Source organism: Rattus norvegicus, chromosome 6 (assembly GCF_036323735.1).
Source record: "Rattus norvegicus strain BN/NHsdMcwi chromosome 6, GRCr8, whole genome shotgun sequence".
NCBI lineage: Eukaryota > Metazoa > Chordata > Mammalia > Rodentia > Muridae > Rattus > Rattus norvegicus.
The window spans coordinates 139439551-139460917 of NC_086024.1; the positions used below are offsets into that span (position 1 = coordinate 139439551).

General features: G+C 39.9%; 2 gene segments (V, D, J or C); both read right to left on the bottom strand.

Moving 5' to 3' along the window:
- Nucleotides 1-9960: 9960 nt before the first annotated feature.
- LOC108351342 (uncharacterized) lies at nucleotides 9961-11423 on the bottom strand. The segment is given in 2 exon segments: nucleotides 9961-10322; nucleotides 11369-11423. Coding segments are annotated over 2 exon segments (417 nt in total).
- A 6113-nt stretch (nucleotides 11424-17536) lies between these two features.
- Nucleotides 17537-19014, bottom strand: LOC691808 (Ig heavy chain V region PJ14-like). The segment is given in 2 exon segments: nucleotides 17537-18178; nucleotides 18262-19014. Coding segments are annotated over 2 exon segments (408 nt in total).
- Nucleotides 19015-21367: the final 2353 nt, after the last annotated feature.

Consider the following 21367-nt stretch of genomic DNA (forward strand, 5'->3'; position numbering starts at 1 on the left):
TCTAGCCACATGGGGCAACTGGAGGTTTCCTGTCTGGTGAAAACATAATTATAGAGAATCTTAACAGTGAAGGGCTACAAGAAGATGCACAGAATGTTGGGGCCATGGCAAGTGTGAAGATTGCTGGGAGATAAAGTCCCAAGGTCATTCTTCTTATATTGTTTCCTGGCTAAGTGGGACAAGTGGAGGGATCTTGACAGTCTCTGTGTGTGATCTCAGTAGTCCTGAATGAAGATGAGCCAGGATCAGAAATAAAAAAACACTGGTTGAAGAGAGGATTGAGATTTGGGTATCTGGGGTCTGGGGATTTAGCTCAGTGGTAGAGCATTTGCCTAGCAAGTGCAAGGCCCTGAGTTCGGTCCTCAGCTCCAGAATTAAAAAAACACAAAAAGAGATTTGGGTATCTGCCATTTATAAGAGCTCTGAAGAGGGCAGTTGTGTTGAATGGGTCTTCCAGGAATATGAGGCAGTTGTAGGATTCCTGCTGGGGAAGATGACAATCATCATAACTTTTTTTTCAAATGTATGTGCTCAAGTCCTTTAATTATCAGTTTCTTTGTATCTCCTGAGTTTCAAGGCAGTATGATACAAAGATATTGCATACTGTGTATCCCAACCCTTGAAGACACAGACCTTGTGGAAACAAAGTTAGGAGATAATCATTCTTGTGTTTAGAAACAGAAAGACAAGGAAGATCTGCTACCTTTTTAAAAATTATTCAACCTCTTTCCAAGCCACAAACAGGCTCACATCCTATAAGGGAATACTTATAGGAACTTCAGGGAAGCAAGGAGTGATTTTCTGTCTTACAGTATAATGGTTTCATGGGGTTCATCAATCTAACAACACAATACAACACATGCTAGAATGGAGACTTTTTGAGTGCCCAAAATTCCTCATTAAATTATTTTTACCAATCTTACTGAGATAACTTTTCCCCACATTTACTCAGGGACTAGTTTTATGTATAACATGTAGGAGGAGGACCATAAATATGTGCCAACTACACACACTATTCAGTGAGTATATCTTCATGTGACTTCAGAATTCAGGACTTCCATTAGAAAAGAGATCAGTGAGAGACTGTACAACTGAGAGCTCTGGAAGTAAACACAGAAATGCAAAAATCTATTTGAAATGAAAATGTTATTTTCTGTTATCTATATATACCCAGGCATGAGATTGCTGGGTCCTGTGTTCTTAATTTATAAATCAATGGGATCCACATTATGAATCAGTATTGCACAGGATCATGCTCATGTTGACAGGGAACACGGCCCTCTTTTTCTCCAATCAAGCAACACTTCTTCTCATTCTTTTTTCTTAAATTGTCCTCATTACATTTGTTATCAGAAATTTTTCATTTAGAATTTAATTTCCATTGGTGGTGTGATTGGAGATGGTGCCTTTCTGAAACCTCTTCTGTCACATGTACTGACCCAAAAGAAGGAAGCCAGTAAGAGGACAGAGGGCAGAAAGTTGCCTAAGAGAACATTATATCTCTCCATAATGCCTGTTTCATCCTGGAGACTAGTGTTGGTATGAGGAACTGCTTTTGCCTCCAGCAGTGATGTCACCTGCAGTCGACAGGGCACATCTATTGGCATGGTGATGTCCATACATTCCCAGTAGACATTTGGATTCAGCTTCCACAATTACCTGGGAATATTTACATCACAATTTAAATAAAAAGCAGAACCTTCCTTCCCTCTTCCCATTTTACTTCTTGCTCCCCTTTTGTCTCCATCATCAGCAATAACCCTCTTCCACATGGGAATGTATTGGCCTGGCCTGGGGTGTCTGGATGTGAGCTGTGATTCTATCACAGTATTGGTGCTGAAACCCGGGAACTCCTTGTAGCTGTGCCAGAGGACAGTAGCTGATGTGGTGGTCCTGTGCCTCTGCCATTCTCCACTTTAATTCAGATCACAGCTGCTGTCACAGCTCCCACGTCTTCATGGCATAGAAGGGACTACTTTTCTGCATGTGAGTTGCTACTGCGGCCTCAGGACATATGGATTTCTACTATGTGAGCGGCTGATTTCCATGGCCCACCACGGCATGCTATCTCCTGCCATGTCGGTTGCTTATGTACAAGCCTGAACCAATGGTACAATTTCATGTTTCTTGCTAACCAGCCACTAAAATTCGTGCACCAACATCCGCAAATTTTAAGTTTTTTTTTCCCTCCAGTTGGCAAGAAGGACCCCTGATTTCCCAAATAGGGCTTGGCCAGCCTTTATGGGGTAAGGTGTTGGCACTTTAGGGCCACAGTCCTAAAAACCAGCCTCCTTCCTGGCATGCAAGATAAGACTTCAACTCTTAGGCATATTCTCGAAAGCAGCTCTTATACCCTTTTCTTTTGGGACTCTTGAAGCCATGTAGATCTTCTGAGTGTTGGGTATGAGTGCTTTCTGTGAGTCTAGGACTCACCGTAATTACCCTGTAGAGGATCTAAGTGACAACTTAGACATCTGTCTTGGCAGAAAATTTGTAGTTGAAGTTATTCTCAGGATGGAGGTGTGGACAATTCAACAACTCCCCAAATGGTGACTTATTTTCGAGCATACCTCCTGGACCCTCACTGGGATGTCTCCTGAAAAATTTCGAATCTCTGAAGTTATTGCCTGACGTGAGGGCATCACAACTAACACACCTCTGCAATAAAGTCTGGATTCAGTACCCATTAACCAATGGCTCCAAATGTCCACTTAATGGCACACTAGATTGAATAATCTCATGGGTTCTTCATACATACTCCCAGTGGTCTGGTAAATGGAAAGAGGTCATCTATGAGCAGTCATTTAACTACCTTTGCTTCAACTCCTTCCTGTGTTCCTCTTGTTTCCCCAATCCAACTTCTCTTATCCATGGAACCTCAAACAGATGAAGCTACAGCTCTCAATCCAGCTAACAAACTGCCTCCTTTTTGCAGCAGGCCTGTATCCACACCTTGAATAACCCAAAGCACCACCTCAGGTTTTCATTCTCACCATGCTACCCAAGAACCTCCTTGCTCAACCTCTCCAGATGCATCCCCTCCTCCTGTGACAGCTTCAGGCACCTACAATGGAGGTGCCCTGAATTGGTACCTATCTTCACCCCTCCCATCAGCTGCTCCAAGGTGGTAGCCAAACCCCCAAGTCCTTCATTGTCTGGGACACCTCAACAAGCACTGTTCTTTCCTTTAAGGAAAGAAGCTGAAAAATGGCCCTGTCAGTGTACATGTTCCTTTCTCATTAATGAACTTTCTCAGATAAAAGGAGAATGGGTTCCTATACCTCTAACTCCTGTGCCTTTACTAAAGAAGGTTCAGAACCTCAATCTTATAGCTTGTCTTTCCACAATGTACATATACTCCTTACCAATAGTTTACTTCCTGACAAAGGCAGGTGAGTTTTGGAGCAGGTGAGAATACATGCAGACCAGGTGCATCAAACAGATGGAGCATATCCAACTGCATTTGTGGTGGTAACTGACCAAGACCCCGAATAGAATTATAATTCTGAAGGTGACATTTTAGCCAGAGATAGATTCGTAACCTGCCTCCTGGCAGTTTCCATAGGGCAGCCTTACATCCAGTAAAATGTGAAAATCTCCAAGAGGTCATCCAGGAAAAACAGGAAAACCCATCTCAATTTTCCTAATGCCTCACAAAGGCTTTATTATAATACACTAATCTGGATTCTGAAAAACCAGAAGGTTAGCAACCTCTAATGACCTATTTCTTTCCCCAGAGCAACCCCAGCTTAGAAACCTGGAGAGGGGACCCCTAACTCCACAGACAAATGTTTTGGCCCTGGCCCTCAAAGTGTACCATCAGAGAGATAAGGAGTATATGAGACAAAAATACCATATGTTGGCATAAGCTCTGTGATAAGCCCAAGCTATTGTCATGGACTCCTTGTCTTTTCTGGCTCAGAGACCACTGGGCTCCTGCTACAAATGTGGTCAACAAAGTCATTTGGTGAAGGCTTGTCTTACCTTCTGCAAGCCAAGGGAACCATGTCCTAGGTGCCATCAGGAGGGACATTGGGCTGTCGATTGCCCTCATGTTGGGCAGGACAGAGGGACATTACTCCCAGATAATGCTCCAGCTGATCTCCTAGGCTTAGCTATGGGCAACTTAAGGGGCCTGAGCTTACTTGACATGACCACTGCCATCACTACGGAGCTCTGGGTAGCCATCATGGTATGTGAGTAGCCCATCTTTTTTTTCTTGATACTGGGGTCACTTACTCAGTCCTTATGGAGTTTTGGGGATCCACTTCATCTTTTTTCCTATTATCAATGTAGGAGGACAACCTTACATTCCTCACCAGACCCCACCACTTAGTTGCATTTTTAGGGTGTGTACCTCTCGCCCATTTCTCTTTGGAAGTGCCAACATGTACTGTACCCTTATTGGAAAAGGATGTTCTAGCTAAGTGGGAGCCTCTATTTTCTTTTGCCTAAATCCAAGCTCCAGTTATCTCTCTGCTCCTTCTTCTAGCCTGTCAACCTACTAAAACTAACAACTGACATCTCAGAAAAGTGATAAAAATTATTTGTTCTTTAGAAGAAAAATGAGATGGCTGTGTTGAAGAACTTCAATTTTCATATGAAACAGAATCACAGAGCATGTTTAAGTCAAGAGAATTTTGATGCCAACTCCATATTATTGGTATTTCTCTTCTTCAGAAGAGCATCCTTATCTGCACTATTTTTCTTTTTTATTGAATATTTATTCATGTACTTATGTATTTATTTTGATTTTACAACTCAGTCATAGTCCTCATTTCTCTCTTCTTCCCAGTTTCACCCTTACAAATCCCTTCCCAAGTTGCCATTTTCCTTTATCTGACTGTAAGGGTACCACTCTACCCTGTAGCATCTAGTCTCAGTAAGCCTCACAATGAGCCCCAACAAGGCAGTTTGAATAAGGAGAAAGGGATTCAATAGCAGAGAGCAGAGACCAGGACACAACCTGGTGAACTTCTTAGGGTACCTTTATGAGTACAGAGCTGCACATTTGCTCAAATATTTATGGGGTCTATGTTTGGCTCCAGCATGCCCCCTGGTTCGTGGCCCAGGCTGTGTAGATCCCCAAATGGTCTCATGATATTTGACTCTATTCGTTTTCCTGTGGAGTCTGGACACTTCCAACCTGCTCATTTCTATCCTTCACTCTATGGCAAGAGCCCCTGGGATCTGCATTGTGTTTGGCTGTACATCTGCCTCCATCTACTGCTTGATGAATCCACTCAGGAGGCAGTTTTGCTATGGCCCCTGCACATCTTGTAGGCAAGTCAAAATATGGGTGGGAGATTTTGTGGTTGAAGTAATGTGCCAATCGCCCTTCTGTAAGTACTGCCAGGCTACAAGGGTTATGGACTTTAGTTTCTATACCCCCTTATGATAAGAATCTCAGCTAGATCACCCCCATAGACTTCACATACACTATTCTGACCCAGACCTCTAGCTAGTTACTAGAGAGGCACCCTTCCACTACGACACATTTTTATTCTGATTTCCAGTCATCTCTCTAGCCTCTTCCTTCTCACACTTGATTGCCATTGCCAAATCCCTTCTCTCCTCTTCTCCTACACACTTTATCCTCTCCATTCACCTCAGCTGACTAATTTACATTTTGAGTGAGATTCATGAATCCTCCTGTGGGACCTGTTTAATATTCAACTACTTTGGATCTTTTGATTGTGGAATGGTTGTCCTGTACTTTTTGACTAATGTATACTTATAAATGCATACATATTATATAGGTGATTTTGGTTCTGGACTACACCACTCAGCATGATTCTTAAGTCCCATCCATTTTCCTGCAAATTTCATGATGTCTTTGTAATACCTGAACAGTATTCTATTTATAGCTATTAAACATTTTTTATCTATTCTTCAGTTCAGGGACATCTATATCTATTTGTTTCAAGTTTTCTGGCTATTACAAATAATGTCGTTGTGAATATAGCTGAACAAATGTCCCTACAGTGGGGGATGTTTTGGGATTATACCCAGGAATGGTATAACATGATTGTGATGTAGAAATATTCCAAGATTTCTATGAAACCATCAAATATATTTTCAAAAAATTTTGTACTTGTTACATTCCCATTAGCAAAGGATGATTTTTCCTCTTGCTCTGAATCCTTCCCAGTATGTGTTATCATTTGAGTTTTCAATCTTAGCAATTCTGATGAGGGTAACATGTAATCTCATGGTATGTTGCATTGCATTTTTCTGATGACTAAAGATGTTAAATATTTCTTTAAGGGATTCTTGAACATTCGGTATTCCTCTCTTGAAAATTTTCTTTTTTATGCTTATTGTTCCACTTTTTTCTTTCCTTTATTGGACATTTTCTTTTTTCATATTTTAAATATTATTCCCTTTCCTGGTTTTCCCTCCAGAAAAATCTGTCTCATGCCTCCAAACCCTGCCTCCTTGAGTTTGCTCCCCAACACATCCACCAAATACCTTTTGCCTCTATGCCTTTGCATTCTCCTTTACTGGGGAATCACACCTCACAGGACCAAGGTCCTCTCTACTGTTTGATGCTTAACAAGGCCTTCTCTTCTGGGTTGTCTGGTATGTTGATATTGTTGTTCTTCCTATGGAGGTGCAACCCCCTTAGTTACCTAAGTTCATTCTCTATCTCCTCCAATTTGAACCTAGTTCAATGGTTGTTTGTGAGCATCTGCCTCTCTATGTACCTCACTGATGGTGAAACAAGAAAGCTTAGAGATGTTTGACTCTCTAATCCACATTCATCAGCCAGTCTTCCACGACTCATCTTTCTCTTATCTTTAGTTCTTTTACCTAGATTATTCATATTTTCCTTCCATAAGACAGACGTTTCACATAGGTTTCATTTTTTTTTCTTTTGAAGATCCTAGTATGAAGTAGCTTAATAAAATTGTTGAAAATGAGTATTATATTCTATCGCTGTATATGAACTAACCAGGATAATGACCTGCTAAAGGCTTGAGTCTGATATTTTATCAAAAGTTGGACATTCTATATCTACAGGAGAATCCCTGCTTTTACTGGGGATTAAAATTGTAGTGATGAAACACTGCGAAAAATAAACTTGAAGTGAAAATGTTCATTTGGGCAACCTTTCTACATTCTTGTTAATTAGAAAAAGAAATCAGAACTGGAAAACAGATAGGGCAGGAAAGTAAAGACAAGAGGCAGTGCATAAGGATCAGCATGCAAAGTAAAGATGGTTTTCCAAACATGTTCTCTTTATTGAAAGCACAGGAAAATCTGTGTGATTAATGTTGGATGGACTTCAGTGTTACATCCTAGCGGTCATGACATTTGTACTACGGAATTGTTGCATACAGTACTCATAGATGTCTGACAATATATTGAACCTAGTATTTTCAAAGTTATTTGGCAGCAGGTGATCTCAGAGTGTGGCCACTTCAGGACCCTCCTTCCTCATCAGATTCATGTTTCTCATTTTGTCTGGGTGTGCACAGAGCATGAAGAAACAACAAAAATTATTCTGGATTTAGTTCATCAATCACAGATCTGAAAGCAAGCAACACAAATTCTTGCACTCCTCACTTAGGTGATGTATATATATTTAAATACTCTCATGACTTGTCAGTATGTTGATGAGTCCCCTGTGTGAATAAAGAATGTTCTGAAAAGTAACCCAGAGTGAAGTGATGTAACAATTTGAAAAATAGCAGTGAATTAAACATTTGCAATGAACCCACATTCTAGCAATCCTTTGGCCAGTGAATAAGATTAAAAGGGGACATATTCCAGGCAGTGTCTTGGGGGCAGTCGTGATATTTTATATATTTTAGACAGCTCAGCCCTATTGCTATAGCATTTGTAGAAATTCAGTGGTTCAGTGACATTTATCTCCTCTCTTCATTTGCTTAAGTGCTGGAATATTTTACCCTGGGTTCTGTGGTTGCCATGGCCACTTCCTCTGCATTGTTGTGCACATATATACACTTACTTTACAAATGTACAGAAATTGTAAGAACTTCGTTGTTTGGCTCTGAGAAGACTTCAATAACCAAAGAAATTTACAAACTGCTAATCAAGTTGTGTTGGAAATTGAGATGAAATCAGAAAGCTTGTAAGTCTCGAGCATCATTGGTTGTTCTGGACCACTGTTTGTAGTTATCCAGTCATTCACTACTGTAGTTGTAGCTGTGAGTTCCTTGTGGACATGATGTTAAAGACTCATCTCCCTTTCAGAATCTGTCATCACACAGGAGAATGGAATTGATGGTGACAGAGCAGGACAGAGAATGTAGAATCACTCTGTTGAGGCACCTGTGGTGGTACCTGACAGCATCTTCTAGTCTATGCTGATTTGGTAAACCAGGAAATAGAGACTATTTCTTTTATTTCTACAGAACTCACAGGAAACCAATGTGTTGCATTCCAAGCTATTCCACTATCACAGGCATTACAACTCAATGACAATCTGACAATCATACACAGTTTCCCAGGTTACCTCATGTTTTGAACAATAATCATTCCCTGGTGTCTAATACTTTCCTACTCTCTCAGGGATCTAATGTTTCAGGATGGTATCACCACAGAACCTACTTTTCTTTTATGGTGACACCAAGCATATGACCAGAATGCCATTGACAAGTTGTTATATTTAGATTCTAAACGCAACACCTGACTTCTGATGAAGAATGAACCAATTGTCATTTACATCATGTATCTTGGACAAAAGCATAAAAGAAAATCCTTAGAAACCTGAGGAAAGGAGAGTAGATTAATGTGTTAAACCCAAAAAATTATCTGTCTATTAAATTCTTGGAGAACAATACAAAACTAAACCGTAAAAACTACAGAGAAAGAACTAAGAAATGTTACACTTTGGGTGGAATAGGATCTGTGTAGAACTTCCTGAAGCTCAGTAAGTATTACTATTTACATTGACCTCATGTCTCAATTCTGGAGCCTCACACACATTTTTATTACTGACACCACAAGCTGGGTCTGTGTTGGGTCCGTGTCATATGATATTTTTGATATTTATGGAGAGACACAAAGTCATCTACTTCATGGGACACAGGCCCTCTTTGTTTCCCATGTTGACTCTATCTTGAAGACCATACAGTGCACTGTGAAGGGAATGTTACAGACTCTCTATTTCTACACTCTCATGTGTTCCTTATTTTTTTGGGGATCTGAACCAGGGTCCTCAAACAGATTCTTGTCTTCCTTACATGATGTTCTGCCTTTTGTTCAAGTCACAGTTTATCCTACATTGAAAGTCATCTTCAATGGGAGTATAGGTATAATTTTGTTCTTTAAGTTCTTTCCACACCAGCAGGAAGATTTGTGTTTAGTCTCCATAACTACAAAATAGTTCAGTTTGGTAGGTAGCCAATCAGAAAGCCTACTTCTCAGATGTGAAGACAGTATGATATTGGGACTCCATAACCAAGCAGCCTAACAATATACTGTAATCCATGTCTAGTGATGAAATACAGGCTTTGTGATGGACTTTATTTCAATGGTAGTGTGTAAATGGATAGAAAAAACATCTCAACCCTCTCCACACACACACACACACACACACACACACACACACACACACACACACACACAGAGAGAGAGAGAGAGAGAGAGAGAAAGAGAGAGAGAGAGAGAGGCATCAGAAATACATGAACAGAGCCTTGAAGAGACAGAGAGGCAAACAGAGACAAAAAACAAAAAACAAAAAACAACTCCATAATATATAAATAAATGAATACAATGAATACAAAGCACATATTAAACAGGAAAACTGAAAATGAAATAAAGATTTGTCTACATCAAGGGTTATTACAAGATCACTTGGAGAGAGAATCCTTGTAGAGAGGCAACCTAGACAGTAAGGAGTCCCAGGCTTACTTTGTTCCAGGTCTTTCTACATAAACTAACACTCAGCAACTGGATGCTTTCTGTGCTCCTTGTGCCCCCTGCTGGTCACTAGTATCCTGCAAGAGGTTTGTGTTTAAGCTCACAGTAACATTCACTCACTGTGTCTGTTGTACAGTAATAAGTGGCCGTGTCCTCAGACCTCCAAGTGTCCATTTGCAGGTATAGGGTGCTTTTTGCATTATCTTTGGAGATAGTGAATCGGCCCTTCATGGAGTCTCGATAGTAATTGCTACCACCACTAGGACTAATTGTTGCGACCCACTCCAGACCCTTCTTTGGAGCCTGGCAGACCCAGGCCATGTAATAGTTACTGAAAGTGAATCCTGAGGCTGCACAGGAGAGTTTCAGGGACCTTCCAGGCTGCACTAAGCCTCCCCCAGACTCCACCAGCTGCACCTCACACTGGACTCCTGCAAACAGAGAATACTGGTTAGAAAACCATCACTAACACAACAAAACAAAATAAACTTTCTTATTCTCATGTGCACACAACAGAGATAATCACACTTTTATCAATTACATTTTATGAAAAGGACAAGGAAAGCCAAGCTGAGCCTGATGTCTATGGTGAGGAGTCTGTGCAGTGCTGCAGTACTGATTACTGAATGGGAGAACCTCAGAGTCCAGGACTGGGCTCCTCTGTCAGAGCTGCAGGTCAGGACAGGCTGGTTTTCATGGGCATAGAGAAGAATTATTTGCATATCTTACTACTAAAACATGCTATGGAATTACACCTGAGCTAAAAACAGAGCTCATAGCAGATATATGACATCAAAGATATGGATGTCAGTTACAGAGTTTGACTAAGTGTCGTGGTTTCATATTCACATTTTCTTTTGGTAAAGATTCACCATATTACATTTAGTTTTCTTTTGTCCTTGTGCACATAAGTTTTGTTTTCATTGTCAGGATTATTTAGTATAAATATGGAATTAAACAGCACCATACATACTTGTGTTTCTACATATGTGCTAAGTCTTTTCCAATACCTGAGCAGGACATGGCTTCTCTCTCTTGTGTTTTTTGGAAACAGTTACTCCTGTTAGGTCATGGTAGCAGAACTCGTTTTTGTGACAAGAACACTGGGTTTTTTCTGAAAGTTACTTCTTCATGGTAGAATACTGTCCTTAGACTTTATATATATTTCTAAATTAGACATTGTGGAGACTGTCTAAGACTCAAAATTGGTCATGGAGACAGATGCATATTTGCAGCAAACTCACTCATTTTTCATTCTGAAGTTATTAATTTATTCCTTTAAAGTCCCCCCTCCAACATTTCTCTCTGCATGTGTATACCAGTCAATATGTGACTGTTTTATATTATATTATATTAGTTTTTATTTTCTCCAGTTATCATACTCCATATACCTGTGGCTTTTAATTATATTTTAGGGTGCCTTTTTCATATTTAATCAGTTCTCTTGTTTCAGTCCTCCCAATTTGGTTCCGCGTACCACACTTCAATTTTGCTTTTATATCACCAATATTCCCTTGTCCTTGGTCATCCATGTCCTATGCATAAGATGTATCCCCTTCTTAGGTTTCTCGTTCCAAATGCTACAAAATATAATTCAGAACTGCAGGCACGCAGAGAATGTTTTGAATATGAAACAGGCTGTTTTTGCTTTCTCAAGGCTTTGTTTTATTGTTTGAAGTAATATTTTACAGTCACATTTAAATTCCTCCAAGGCTCAGAGGACATGAATTCAGAGGACATAGAGAAAATGAAATATGTGAAACTTGGGGTTGAGAACTGTCAAATAATGTCTTGTGGACAGGACCTACCTATCCAATCCATGCACTGATGATGGCTGTTATCTGTCCCCACCTGAAACCAAGCCAATCATAACCTAATATAGACTTTGTAAGTATTTTACAGGTCTTCTGTCTTAGTGAGGGACTGCTTTATATAGGTTTCATGGAGAAGAGCACAATGTGTTCATTGGTCGATTTTCTATTGCTGCAATGCTTGCCTTTACACACATGCACATATGCGCAGCATTTTTGGGATCAAAATGCCATGATGTTGAGAGTGGTGGAGATGAGATATGTGGTTGGCAAAGATATGGGGATGTTGAAGGGGAAAATAGGATAGAGACTTAAACATATTAAACTTATACACGTGGAGTATACCGTTCTTCAGAACTTAGAAAAAAGGTGCCTACTAGATTGTTGAATTGTCTAAAGACAATAAATCCCCAAAGAAAATATAAAGATATATGCTGCAAAATATAAGAGTGGATAGGTAAGGCAACCCTCAGTAAAGGCAATGGTAAAGAAGGTTTTCTTTTTTCTTTTTTAAATTTTACTACACCATATTCCAAGGAGCAGTTTTAAACCATGGTAATAGAACCAACATTGCACTTGCACATATACAAACATGGAGAGAGAGAGAGAGAGAGAGAGAGAGAGAGAGAGAGAGAGAGAGAGAGAGAGAGAGAGAGAGGAGAGACAGGTGTCTGGAAAAAGAGGTACAGAGACCTGAGATTGTATATGGTTTTTGTGAACATGCTAAGGAAACAATAATGAACCAGTGTAAGAGGTGAAGGTAGTAGTTGCATTCATTGCTTGTTTTGGAGAACAGGATAGGAACCAGGAGGAGGTGCCAATTTACCTCTTGGATTTTCTCACCCCAAGGGGCAAGTGAAGGGTCCCTGAATGGTGAAAACATAACTACAGATACTCTAAACAGAGAAGGGTTGTGAAATAAGGTACAGAATATTGGGGGTGTGGTATGTGCAGCTTTGTGTGGCTGTGGTACATGGGTCTGTGTGAGAACCTTAGAGAAAAAGTACTGGAAGATAAAGACCAAGGTCTTTTATTTTGCTGTTTCCTTGATTAGTCGGATAAGTGGGGGACCTTTGACAATATCTGTATGTGATCTGGATTCCTAAATGAATGGGGACCAGGAACAGAAGTAGAAGAAACTGAGCAGACATTGAACGAAGATTTCAGGATCCACTATTGGTACAGCTATTGAAGAGGATCGAGGGCATTCACTGAGTTTTATAAGGCTATAGGACTATTATAGGATTTCTTTTGGGGGAAGATAAAAACTACCATAACTGTTTTTCTGAAGTGCATGTGTTAAAATCTTTTAATAATTCAACTTTGTAGGATACAAATATGTTACATACCATGTATTCCCAACCCTTGAAGACACAGGCCTTCTGAAATCAAAGGTATGAGGCAATAAATCTTGAGTTTAGAAAACAAGAAACAAGGAAGTTTTTCTTCCATTAGAAAAGTTCAATCAACCTCTATTCTAGGTCAGGGGAAAATGTCAGGAGAACACTTCCAGAAACATAAAGATTGTCAGTATCTTTTCTGCATATAGAGTCACATGATCATATGTGGGATTATTGACAGGAATTTCAGGAAAGCAATGAATGTTTTTCTCTCTTGCAGTATAGTGGTTTCATCATGTTTGCCACATTTAAACTCATAAAATAAATGCTAGTAAGTAGACATACTTGAATTCATGTAGTACCTCAGTAAATTATGTTAAACAATCTGACTGAGGTAAGTTCAGTGCCTCAAGGACTAGTTCTATGACAATATCTCATAGGAAGAGGACCATAGGTATATGTGAGATACAAGCACCATTCAGTGAGAGTGTCTTCCTATGACTTCACACCTCATGCCTCCTGACAGAGATTCTAGCAGTGAGAGACAGTGTGACTGTGAGATCAAGAAATGAACTTCGAAATGCAAAAATATATTTCAGATGAAAATGTCACTACCTGTCATCACTGTACAACCATACAGGAGATTTCTAGGTCACATGATTGCTATTTTGAAATCCATGGGATCCTGCATATTGTATGCCAGAGTTCAACATAATCACGCTAAAGTTCATAGGGAACAGGGACCCCTTTCTCTCCAACCAGGCAACACTTCTTTTCACTCATTTTTAAATGTTCTAATATCATTGATTATCAAAAGTGTTTCACTTAGAATTTAAATTCCATTTCTGTTATTATTGGAGATGTTGAGTTTATGAATCCTCTTCTGTCCACATTCTCTGACTGAAAGGAAGGATCCCAGTTAGTTAGCGGAGGACAGAAGACAGAAAGTTGTGTGCCCAAGAGAATACTATGTCTCTCTTCTCTTTATTGTAGTCTATGTTTTATCGTGGAGACTCACATCTCAGACAAGTGATAAAAATGTTCTTTAGAAGAAAAATGAGACAACTCTTAGCATTTTGTCTAAGCTCTGCCCCAGAGTTACCTGACAATAACCAGGTATGGCTGATTCACTAGAAAAGGGGCTGCTTGCCCACTCCACTCTCTCTTGCTCCATCTCTGTTTCTCTCCCTCCCCCCCCTCTCTCTCTTTCTCTCTGACTTTATTCCTACTACCCTCTTTACTCCCCCTTCCCATGACCTAAACAAAGTCTATTCTAGACTATACCTTATTGAAGCTGGTCCCTCAGAGGGAAAGAATGCCTCAGTATGTTCCTGAGGAGTTATCCCCTAACCCTATACCTTACCATTCATCCACCAAAACATTGCTTCTCTCACCTTTAATCTTTTTTTATAAACACAACAACTACTGTGTTAGAGTACTTCAATTTTTCAAAGAAAATATAATCACATGATATATTTAAGTGAAGAGAATTTTGAGGGCATCTCCATTCTATTGGCTCTTCTATTCTACTACAGACAAGCATCCCTGTCTGCATTATTTATTTGATTGTTTACCTGCTTATTTATTTATTTTCACTTTACATCTTAATCACAGCCTCATTTATCCCCTCTTCCCAATCTTGACCTTAGGAATCCCTCCCCACATTGTCCTTTCCCCTTCTCCTCTGATAAGAGGAGTCACCCTTGCATACCACCTAACCCTGCGGTTCTTTGTCTCTGCAGGACTAGACACATCTTCTCCTAACTAGGCTCAACAAGGCAGCTCGGATGTTGGGAGAGAAATCCAATGATAGTCAGTAGAGACCATAACAGAGACTGTTCCCCTTTTTAGGGTACACACATGAAAACCAAGCTGTGTATTTGTTTCAGATATATAGAGGGTCTAGGTCTGTCTCCTGCATGCTCTGTTGTTGGAACCCAGTCTGTTTGGCCCTGCATATGCCCCAATATCCAGCTGGAGGAAACCTCTCAGGAGACAATTGTGTTAATCTCAATGGGAAGACAATTTTTATGGATTAACGAAGTTCCCATCCTTCCTGTTGAAGTCTTGTCATGGTACAAGAGGTGGACACTTCAGTCCCTATATCCTGGCTGGTAGGATTCTCAGCTGGGGTTACCGTCATAGACTCCCCATGTATTCTCCTGTCCTACAGCTCTAGTTAGGAAACAAAGATGCCCACAACACCACTGTGCATATTTCAATTCTCATTCCCAGCCATCTCTTGGCTCTATCTCCCTAGAACTGATTGGCATCCTCTGCCCTCTTATTATCTCTTCTCTCTACCCAGTTCCCTCTCTCTGTCTACCTCCACTGAGTATTTCTTTTACCCTTCTTAGTGAGATTCATGAATCATCACTTGGGTCTAACTTACTATCCAGTTACTTGTGCTTTTAGAGTGTAGCATGATTGTCCTGCACATTATGACTAGTGTAAACTAGTGAGTACATATCGTAAGTGCTTTATGGTTCTGTTTTACCTTTTTCAGCACGATATACTCAAGTTCCAATAATTTGCCTGGATAATGCATGAGGTCCTTGTTTTTAATAGGAATAGTATTACACTGTCTAGATGTTTCGATTTCCTATCCATTCTTCAGTGGAGGGACACCTATGTTGTTTCAAGTTTCTGGATATTATGAATAAATCTGTTATGAACATTCTTGAGCAAGTGTCCCTATGGTATAGTGGGTAGTCTTTGTTTATATGCTCAGGGATGATAGAGCTCGGTATTGAGTTATCAGTATTCCCAGATTTTTGTAAAACAACCAAATATAATTTGAGAGAGGCTGTACTAGTTTTCACTCCCACCTGCAATGGAGTGTCTTCTTCTTGCTCCATGTCCTTGTCAGCATGTGGGTTTTGGTTTTAGTAAGTTGCCTGCATGTAAATGGAATCTTAGATAGAGCCCCTGAAATTTAATGATTTTTCTGCATATGAAAGAAAGAGGAAGTGTTTGCCATTTCAAGGTTTTGTCAAATTGTTTGATACAACATTTTCCATAGAGAGGAGATTTTTTGTTTAGGTTCATACTGAAGTCCCCTCAGTGATTCTCTAGCCAAGAGATAGATGTCTGTGTCCTAAGTTTGAACTTTGTTCAGTTTCAAGTAAAACTTGACTATTTGTTGTTTCCCTGATGATGCTGATTCAGGATTATCATCTGACATCTGAATTATACAATGTGATTTCATTACTTCACATTGCTAACATCTACTGCAGAACCTTTGTTAGAGGCTGGAGGGCCCAGTTTACATCGTTGATGATTAATGAGAAGTCAGAGATAGGGCAGTTGAGAGACAGGCTCTTTGAGGGATGTAGCAGGATGAGTCCTGACTACTTCATTTGAATCTCTACAGGGCACTCAGGGTCATATAACATCACCAGAAGTCATACATGCCATAGGTATCAAGCATGATTTCTTCTCCTGAAAGCCTGAAACCCTTACAACTCAGAAAAGTCAGCAGGTACAGGAGCTCCAAGAGAACAAAACATGTTCAAATGGAACTACTCAAATGGAACCCCCAAACTGATCTGAGGGAAAGTAAAACTAAGTCAGGCTGATTGTGGGCCTGTGTACTGGAGGATCTCCACAGAGATTTCCAGCCAGGTCAGATGCTCAAGCACAGGTGAAAGTGCATGAGCAGGGAAGAAGAACAGCCTCCTTGGGCTCCGTGGCCTGTGCTGCTGCTGTCTCCACTGCTACTGTAGTTGCTGTTGTTCCAAGATGCTGCACTGGACACCGTAGTGCAGGGGAGCTCCTGGCAGCATTTTAGGAGACAAATTCTCTTTCTTGGTGGTGATGTTACAACTCTTATTACAGAATCTCTCAGAAGACTAAGATATTCTCACACACCTTTATTTCTTCTGGATAGGATCTTTAAATACCTTTCTGGGATGGATTGGGGTCTGACAGTGGGTACTTCAGATTGGCTTGGTCTGAGATGTTTGGGGTGCCTCATTTACCTGGGGAAGTGGTTGGAGCTATTGCCTCTAAGTGACTGACTGCTACAGATATCCCTATGGGGAGGGGGATGTGAAAGGATGCAGGTCTGTGAAAGGACCTGGTTCTAGGAACAGGGAAAGCTCCTACCATCCCTAGTTGCTAGCCTTAACTTAACCCTATCAGATTTTCTCTCACTGCCCAAAGCCTTACAGTAGATCATAGCTCAGACAGTGTAGAATGGGAAGACTAGTCAATTAGAAGAAAAGGATAATCTTAATAATAATATGTATGGATGTTGGCCACAGTTAATAGCCATGTATTATGTTCCTTATGTATGGAAAGAATATACTATTTGTTAGTATTAAAGTGCTAATTGTGCCATCATTATATTGTGGACTTGAAAATTTATATTAGAGAAAAGGAATGCAATTGTTTTCAAATATCATTTAAGTAAGCAGTAGAAATGTTACCAAAACTGCAGTCATGAGAGAAACAGTACATTACCAAATCTCATTGGCTTTCCTCATCCACAGTGTTTCACTGAGTCATCTTCATAAATATCAACTCAATAATTTGTTCTTATTTTACACTGTAAGATTATAGAACCACTTAATAATTCTTCTATTGTGTGAAGAAACAAGAAGTTTAATAGAATATGACACTGAAGAGTATGTGCTAGAGAATTTCCATGGCTGGAAGAAGAGTCCCTATCTTTAATATTAAAACCCATGCTTAAACATCATAAGCCAGAGCTTTCTAAAATCTGAAGTGATCCTGGAAAGAACTTGTTGATCCTCAGTGCCCCCTGCTGGTCCTAAGAATCCCTGTAGGGAAGTTTTTGTGCAAGTTCACACTGGACTTCCCTCATTGTGTCTCTGGCACAGTAGTAAGTGGCTGTGTCTTCAGTTTGCAGACTGCTCATTTTTAAGAAAACTTGGCTCTTGGAGGTGTCCCTGCTGATGCTCAGTCGGGATTTGAGAGCTGAATTATATGATGTGTCTCCATCACTCCACATTACTCCCATCCACTCCAGACCTTTTCCTGGAGGCTGTCGAACCCAGTGCACATGATAGCTGGTTAATGAGAACCCAGAGACAGTGCAGGTGAGAGACAGGGTCTGTGAGGGCTGCACCAGGCCAGGTCCTGACTCCTTCAGCTGCACCTGGGACAGGACACCTGGGGACAAGCAACATCACCATTAGTCATTCATTCTATAGATTAGTGCCTGAGTCCCTCTCCTGAAACTCTGAAACACTTACAGCTTGGAAATGTCATCAGGCAGAGCAACAGCACCAGGACAGCCATGCTGTGATGGAGGCTCTAGTGAGAAGGAGATGGGGCTCCTCAGCTAGGCCTGGGCTTTCAATCTGGGCCTGAGGGCTGCTTTGCATTGAGGAAGGATCCTGAGAAGATAAAAGGAAGTGCAGGGCAGAATTTCTAGTTTCCTCTCCATGTGCCTGAGATTACCTTTGTGCTTAGAAAACATGGAGCCGAAAACTCAGGAACTTTTCCTGTTAGTGTTTGGATTTACAATTCTAAATAAAAATGTATTAGTCACATTGTGCAGGCCTTGGAAGCAAAAAAAAGGGGGAGGGGATAGGGAGGTTTATAGTAGGTGACTATTTATTCATGCAATAAAAGTAGAACAGGTTACCTTATCGTCAATGCAATCGTATATTATTGCTAATTGCTCTAAAATGTGTAAGGTGGAATGGGAATTTTTTTCCCGGAAAGTAATTCTCTTCGATTCTTTTCTATTATTTTTTTTTAGATTTTTATATTTATTATTCTTTTCAGAACAGCATTAGTGGCACCCCCTTCACCAGGTGGTTTGAGAATAAAGATGTAAATCCACAGACAATAAATAGCCTTATATTGCAATTGATTTTCAAGTTATCTTCACATAAATTTACAACCATAAACATCAGTAGGATAACTATGTATTATTAGCATTTGTTTCAGTATAAAAGTATAAAAGTTATGATTCCTCAATTGTGTGCAAAATCTGTATAATTTTACTTAGCAAATAGTAATCAAATTGTTTTCCAACTATATATTTATACTTTTTTATATGAGTAACCAGCTCTTTTAAAAAACACTTACTGTAGACTCACATTCGTCTCATCACTTCTGAAGAAATAACTTTTAAGAAAGCAGTTCACAAATATTTAGCACATTTTTTCAGAGTTTTATCTGAGAGTAGGTCCAAGGGACTCATGTGGGTCCTATGTCAGTAGGTTGAGTGAATTAGCCTCCCACTTTAGGGACACTGTAGTTGGGACCTAGTCTTCACACCTCTTGATTTATGTCAGTTTCTCTGTACCAATGTACTTTTTTATACATCTCTGTTTGTTTCTTGTTTCAGCTTGTAACACATAAATAATGTGTTCTAAATAGGATTATGCATTGGTGAGTGAAGGGAAAGTCAGCTGTTCATAACAAATCATAAAAATCAGTAGACTGACACCAGGTTGTTATTTTAATTGAAGTAAAAGGTAAGCCAGAGATCACTGAGTGATGAGGCAAAGTGAGGCAGAGGGCGGGCATGAACATGAGGAATCTTGCGACTTGAGGTGTTGATCACCATAGAGAGTAAGAGTGTGGGGAGCTTCTCCCCATACCGTGGTAATGGAAGCAGCATGGAAGAGAAGGACAGAGCTATCACAATCTCTTTGCTAGGACTCCGAGAATGTGGATCTATTACTTGGCCTTGTAGTCCCAATATTTTGTTTTTCTTATTTCATTTTGCATTATCTTTGAACTGTGAGCAACTGTGGTTGCAGACCATTCACATTAGGAGAAAGCCATCCATTTAATGGTCATTAACAGTATTAGTGCTGTGTTCCTCTTGTTCTGATACTCTGAGGGTTAGGAGGATATTTTCAGACATTATTCTCAGTAGGTCTCATCTTGGGTTTGTCTGATATTTGTATTGTGTTTTCATTGTGGAAAGGAGTATCATAGAAATAAATTCACTTTTTTTATACTATATTGGGGAATGTGATTCAAGTCTAATTATACATGTGTTTTTGTCTTTGGTTACTTCAGAGATAACCTGTGTTCCTATTCTGTCCCATAACTCTGCTTTTCCATAAATTCCTCTACAGTAAAGGTACTAGGAAAAAGTGATTAGGAAAAGCATGAGTTCATGATAAATCCATACTTTATTTATAATTGTCTTAATTTCTAGAGTGGATCCTTACTAATGTCTTTCTTCATTCATTTGTTTACTTATATGTAGTTCACAGATGGATACTCACTTAACTTGTCATGGTGCTAAGACAATACCAGACTGTCCATTTGTGTGCTGGCTAAGATTTTATCAACATAATACAAACTACAGTAATCAGCATCAAGGAAACTAAATTTAAAAAACAAAACAAAACAAGCAAACAAACAACAACAACAAAAAAGCCCCAACATATCCATCAGATTGGTCTGCAGGCAAATCTGTGGAGGTATTCATTTAAATAATGACAAACATTATATGCCAGGTAGATACGGTTGATGTCATCCATGATCCTGCATTCCTAGGTTGCCTTAGAAAGGATGTAGGACCACTATGGAGACACAGTTGGTCAGATGATTTTCTTAATGTTTTCTGATTCTGGTCCCACTTTCAAGTTCTTTCCTTGACTTCATGTCCTGATTTTCCTCTGGGATGTTTTGTGAGAATTAAGATGGCAGAATCTCTCTCCTTCCTCAGTTGCTTTAGTCATAATATTGATCAAATAAAAATAGCGGACTCAGACAATCGAAATTCTTCTGATTGAAAAATGGGTATAGGGGACTTGACATTCTGTACAGCTGCAACTATAGTGACACACACAGTCACAATTACAGATACAGGAATACATTACAATACACACACAGAGCATCACATTCACAGACAGAAATATATCTTCATAGACAGAGGGCATTGCTTTCTTAAATCATTTCTTTAGACAGGGGTAATGTTGTTGTTCTGGGCTCATTATGTTGACCAATCTGGTATTAAACTATCAGACATTTATTGTCTTGTCATTTTCTCCCTATTGACTGAATTAAAGGTGTGTATCACTATTCCTTACCATTACATGTAGGTGATTTGAAAAATTAATTATGAAAATAAAATGAATTAAAAATAAATTTAAGGATCCCAGCCCACAGCTCACTGCTCCTAAACCCCTTGGGAGAGAGAGCTCACCACCCAGACATGTGGGCACTCCTGAGACTGCAGAGCAGGAGAGGCCACCAATACTGCCTACCCATGCCCACATCCCTGGTCCAAGAGTAAACTGTACAAGGTCTCTCGGAACCGGAAAATAGGGGCACCCTTATGGCAGACCACCTGCAGTCCAGACACCACCTGGACTTGAAGGGAAT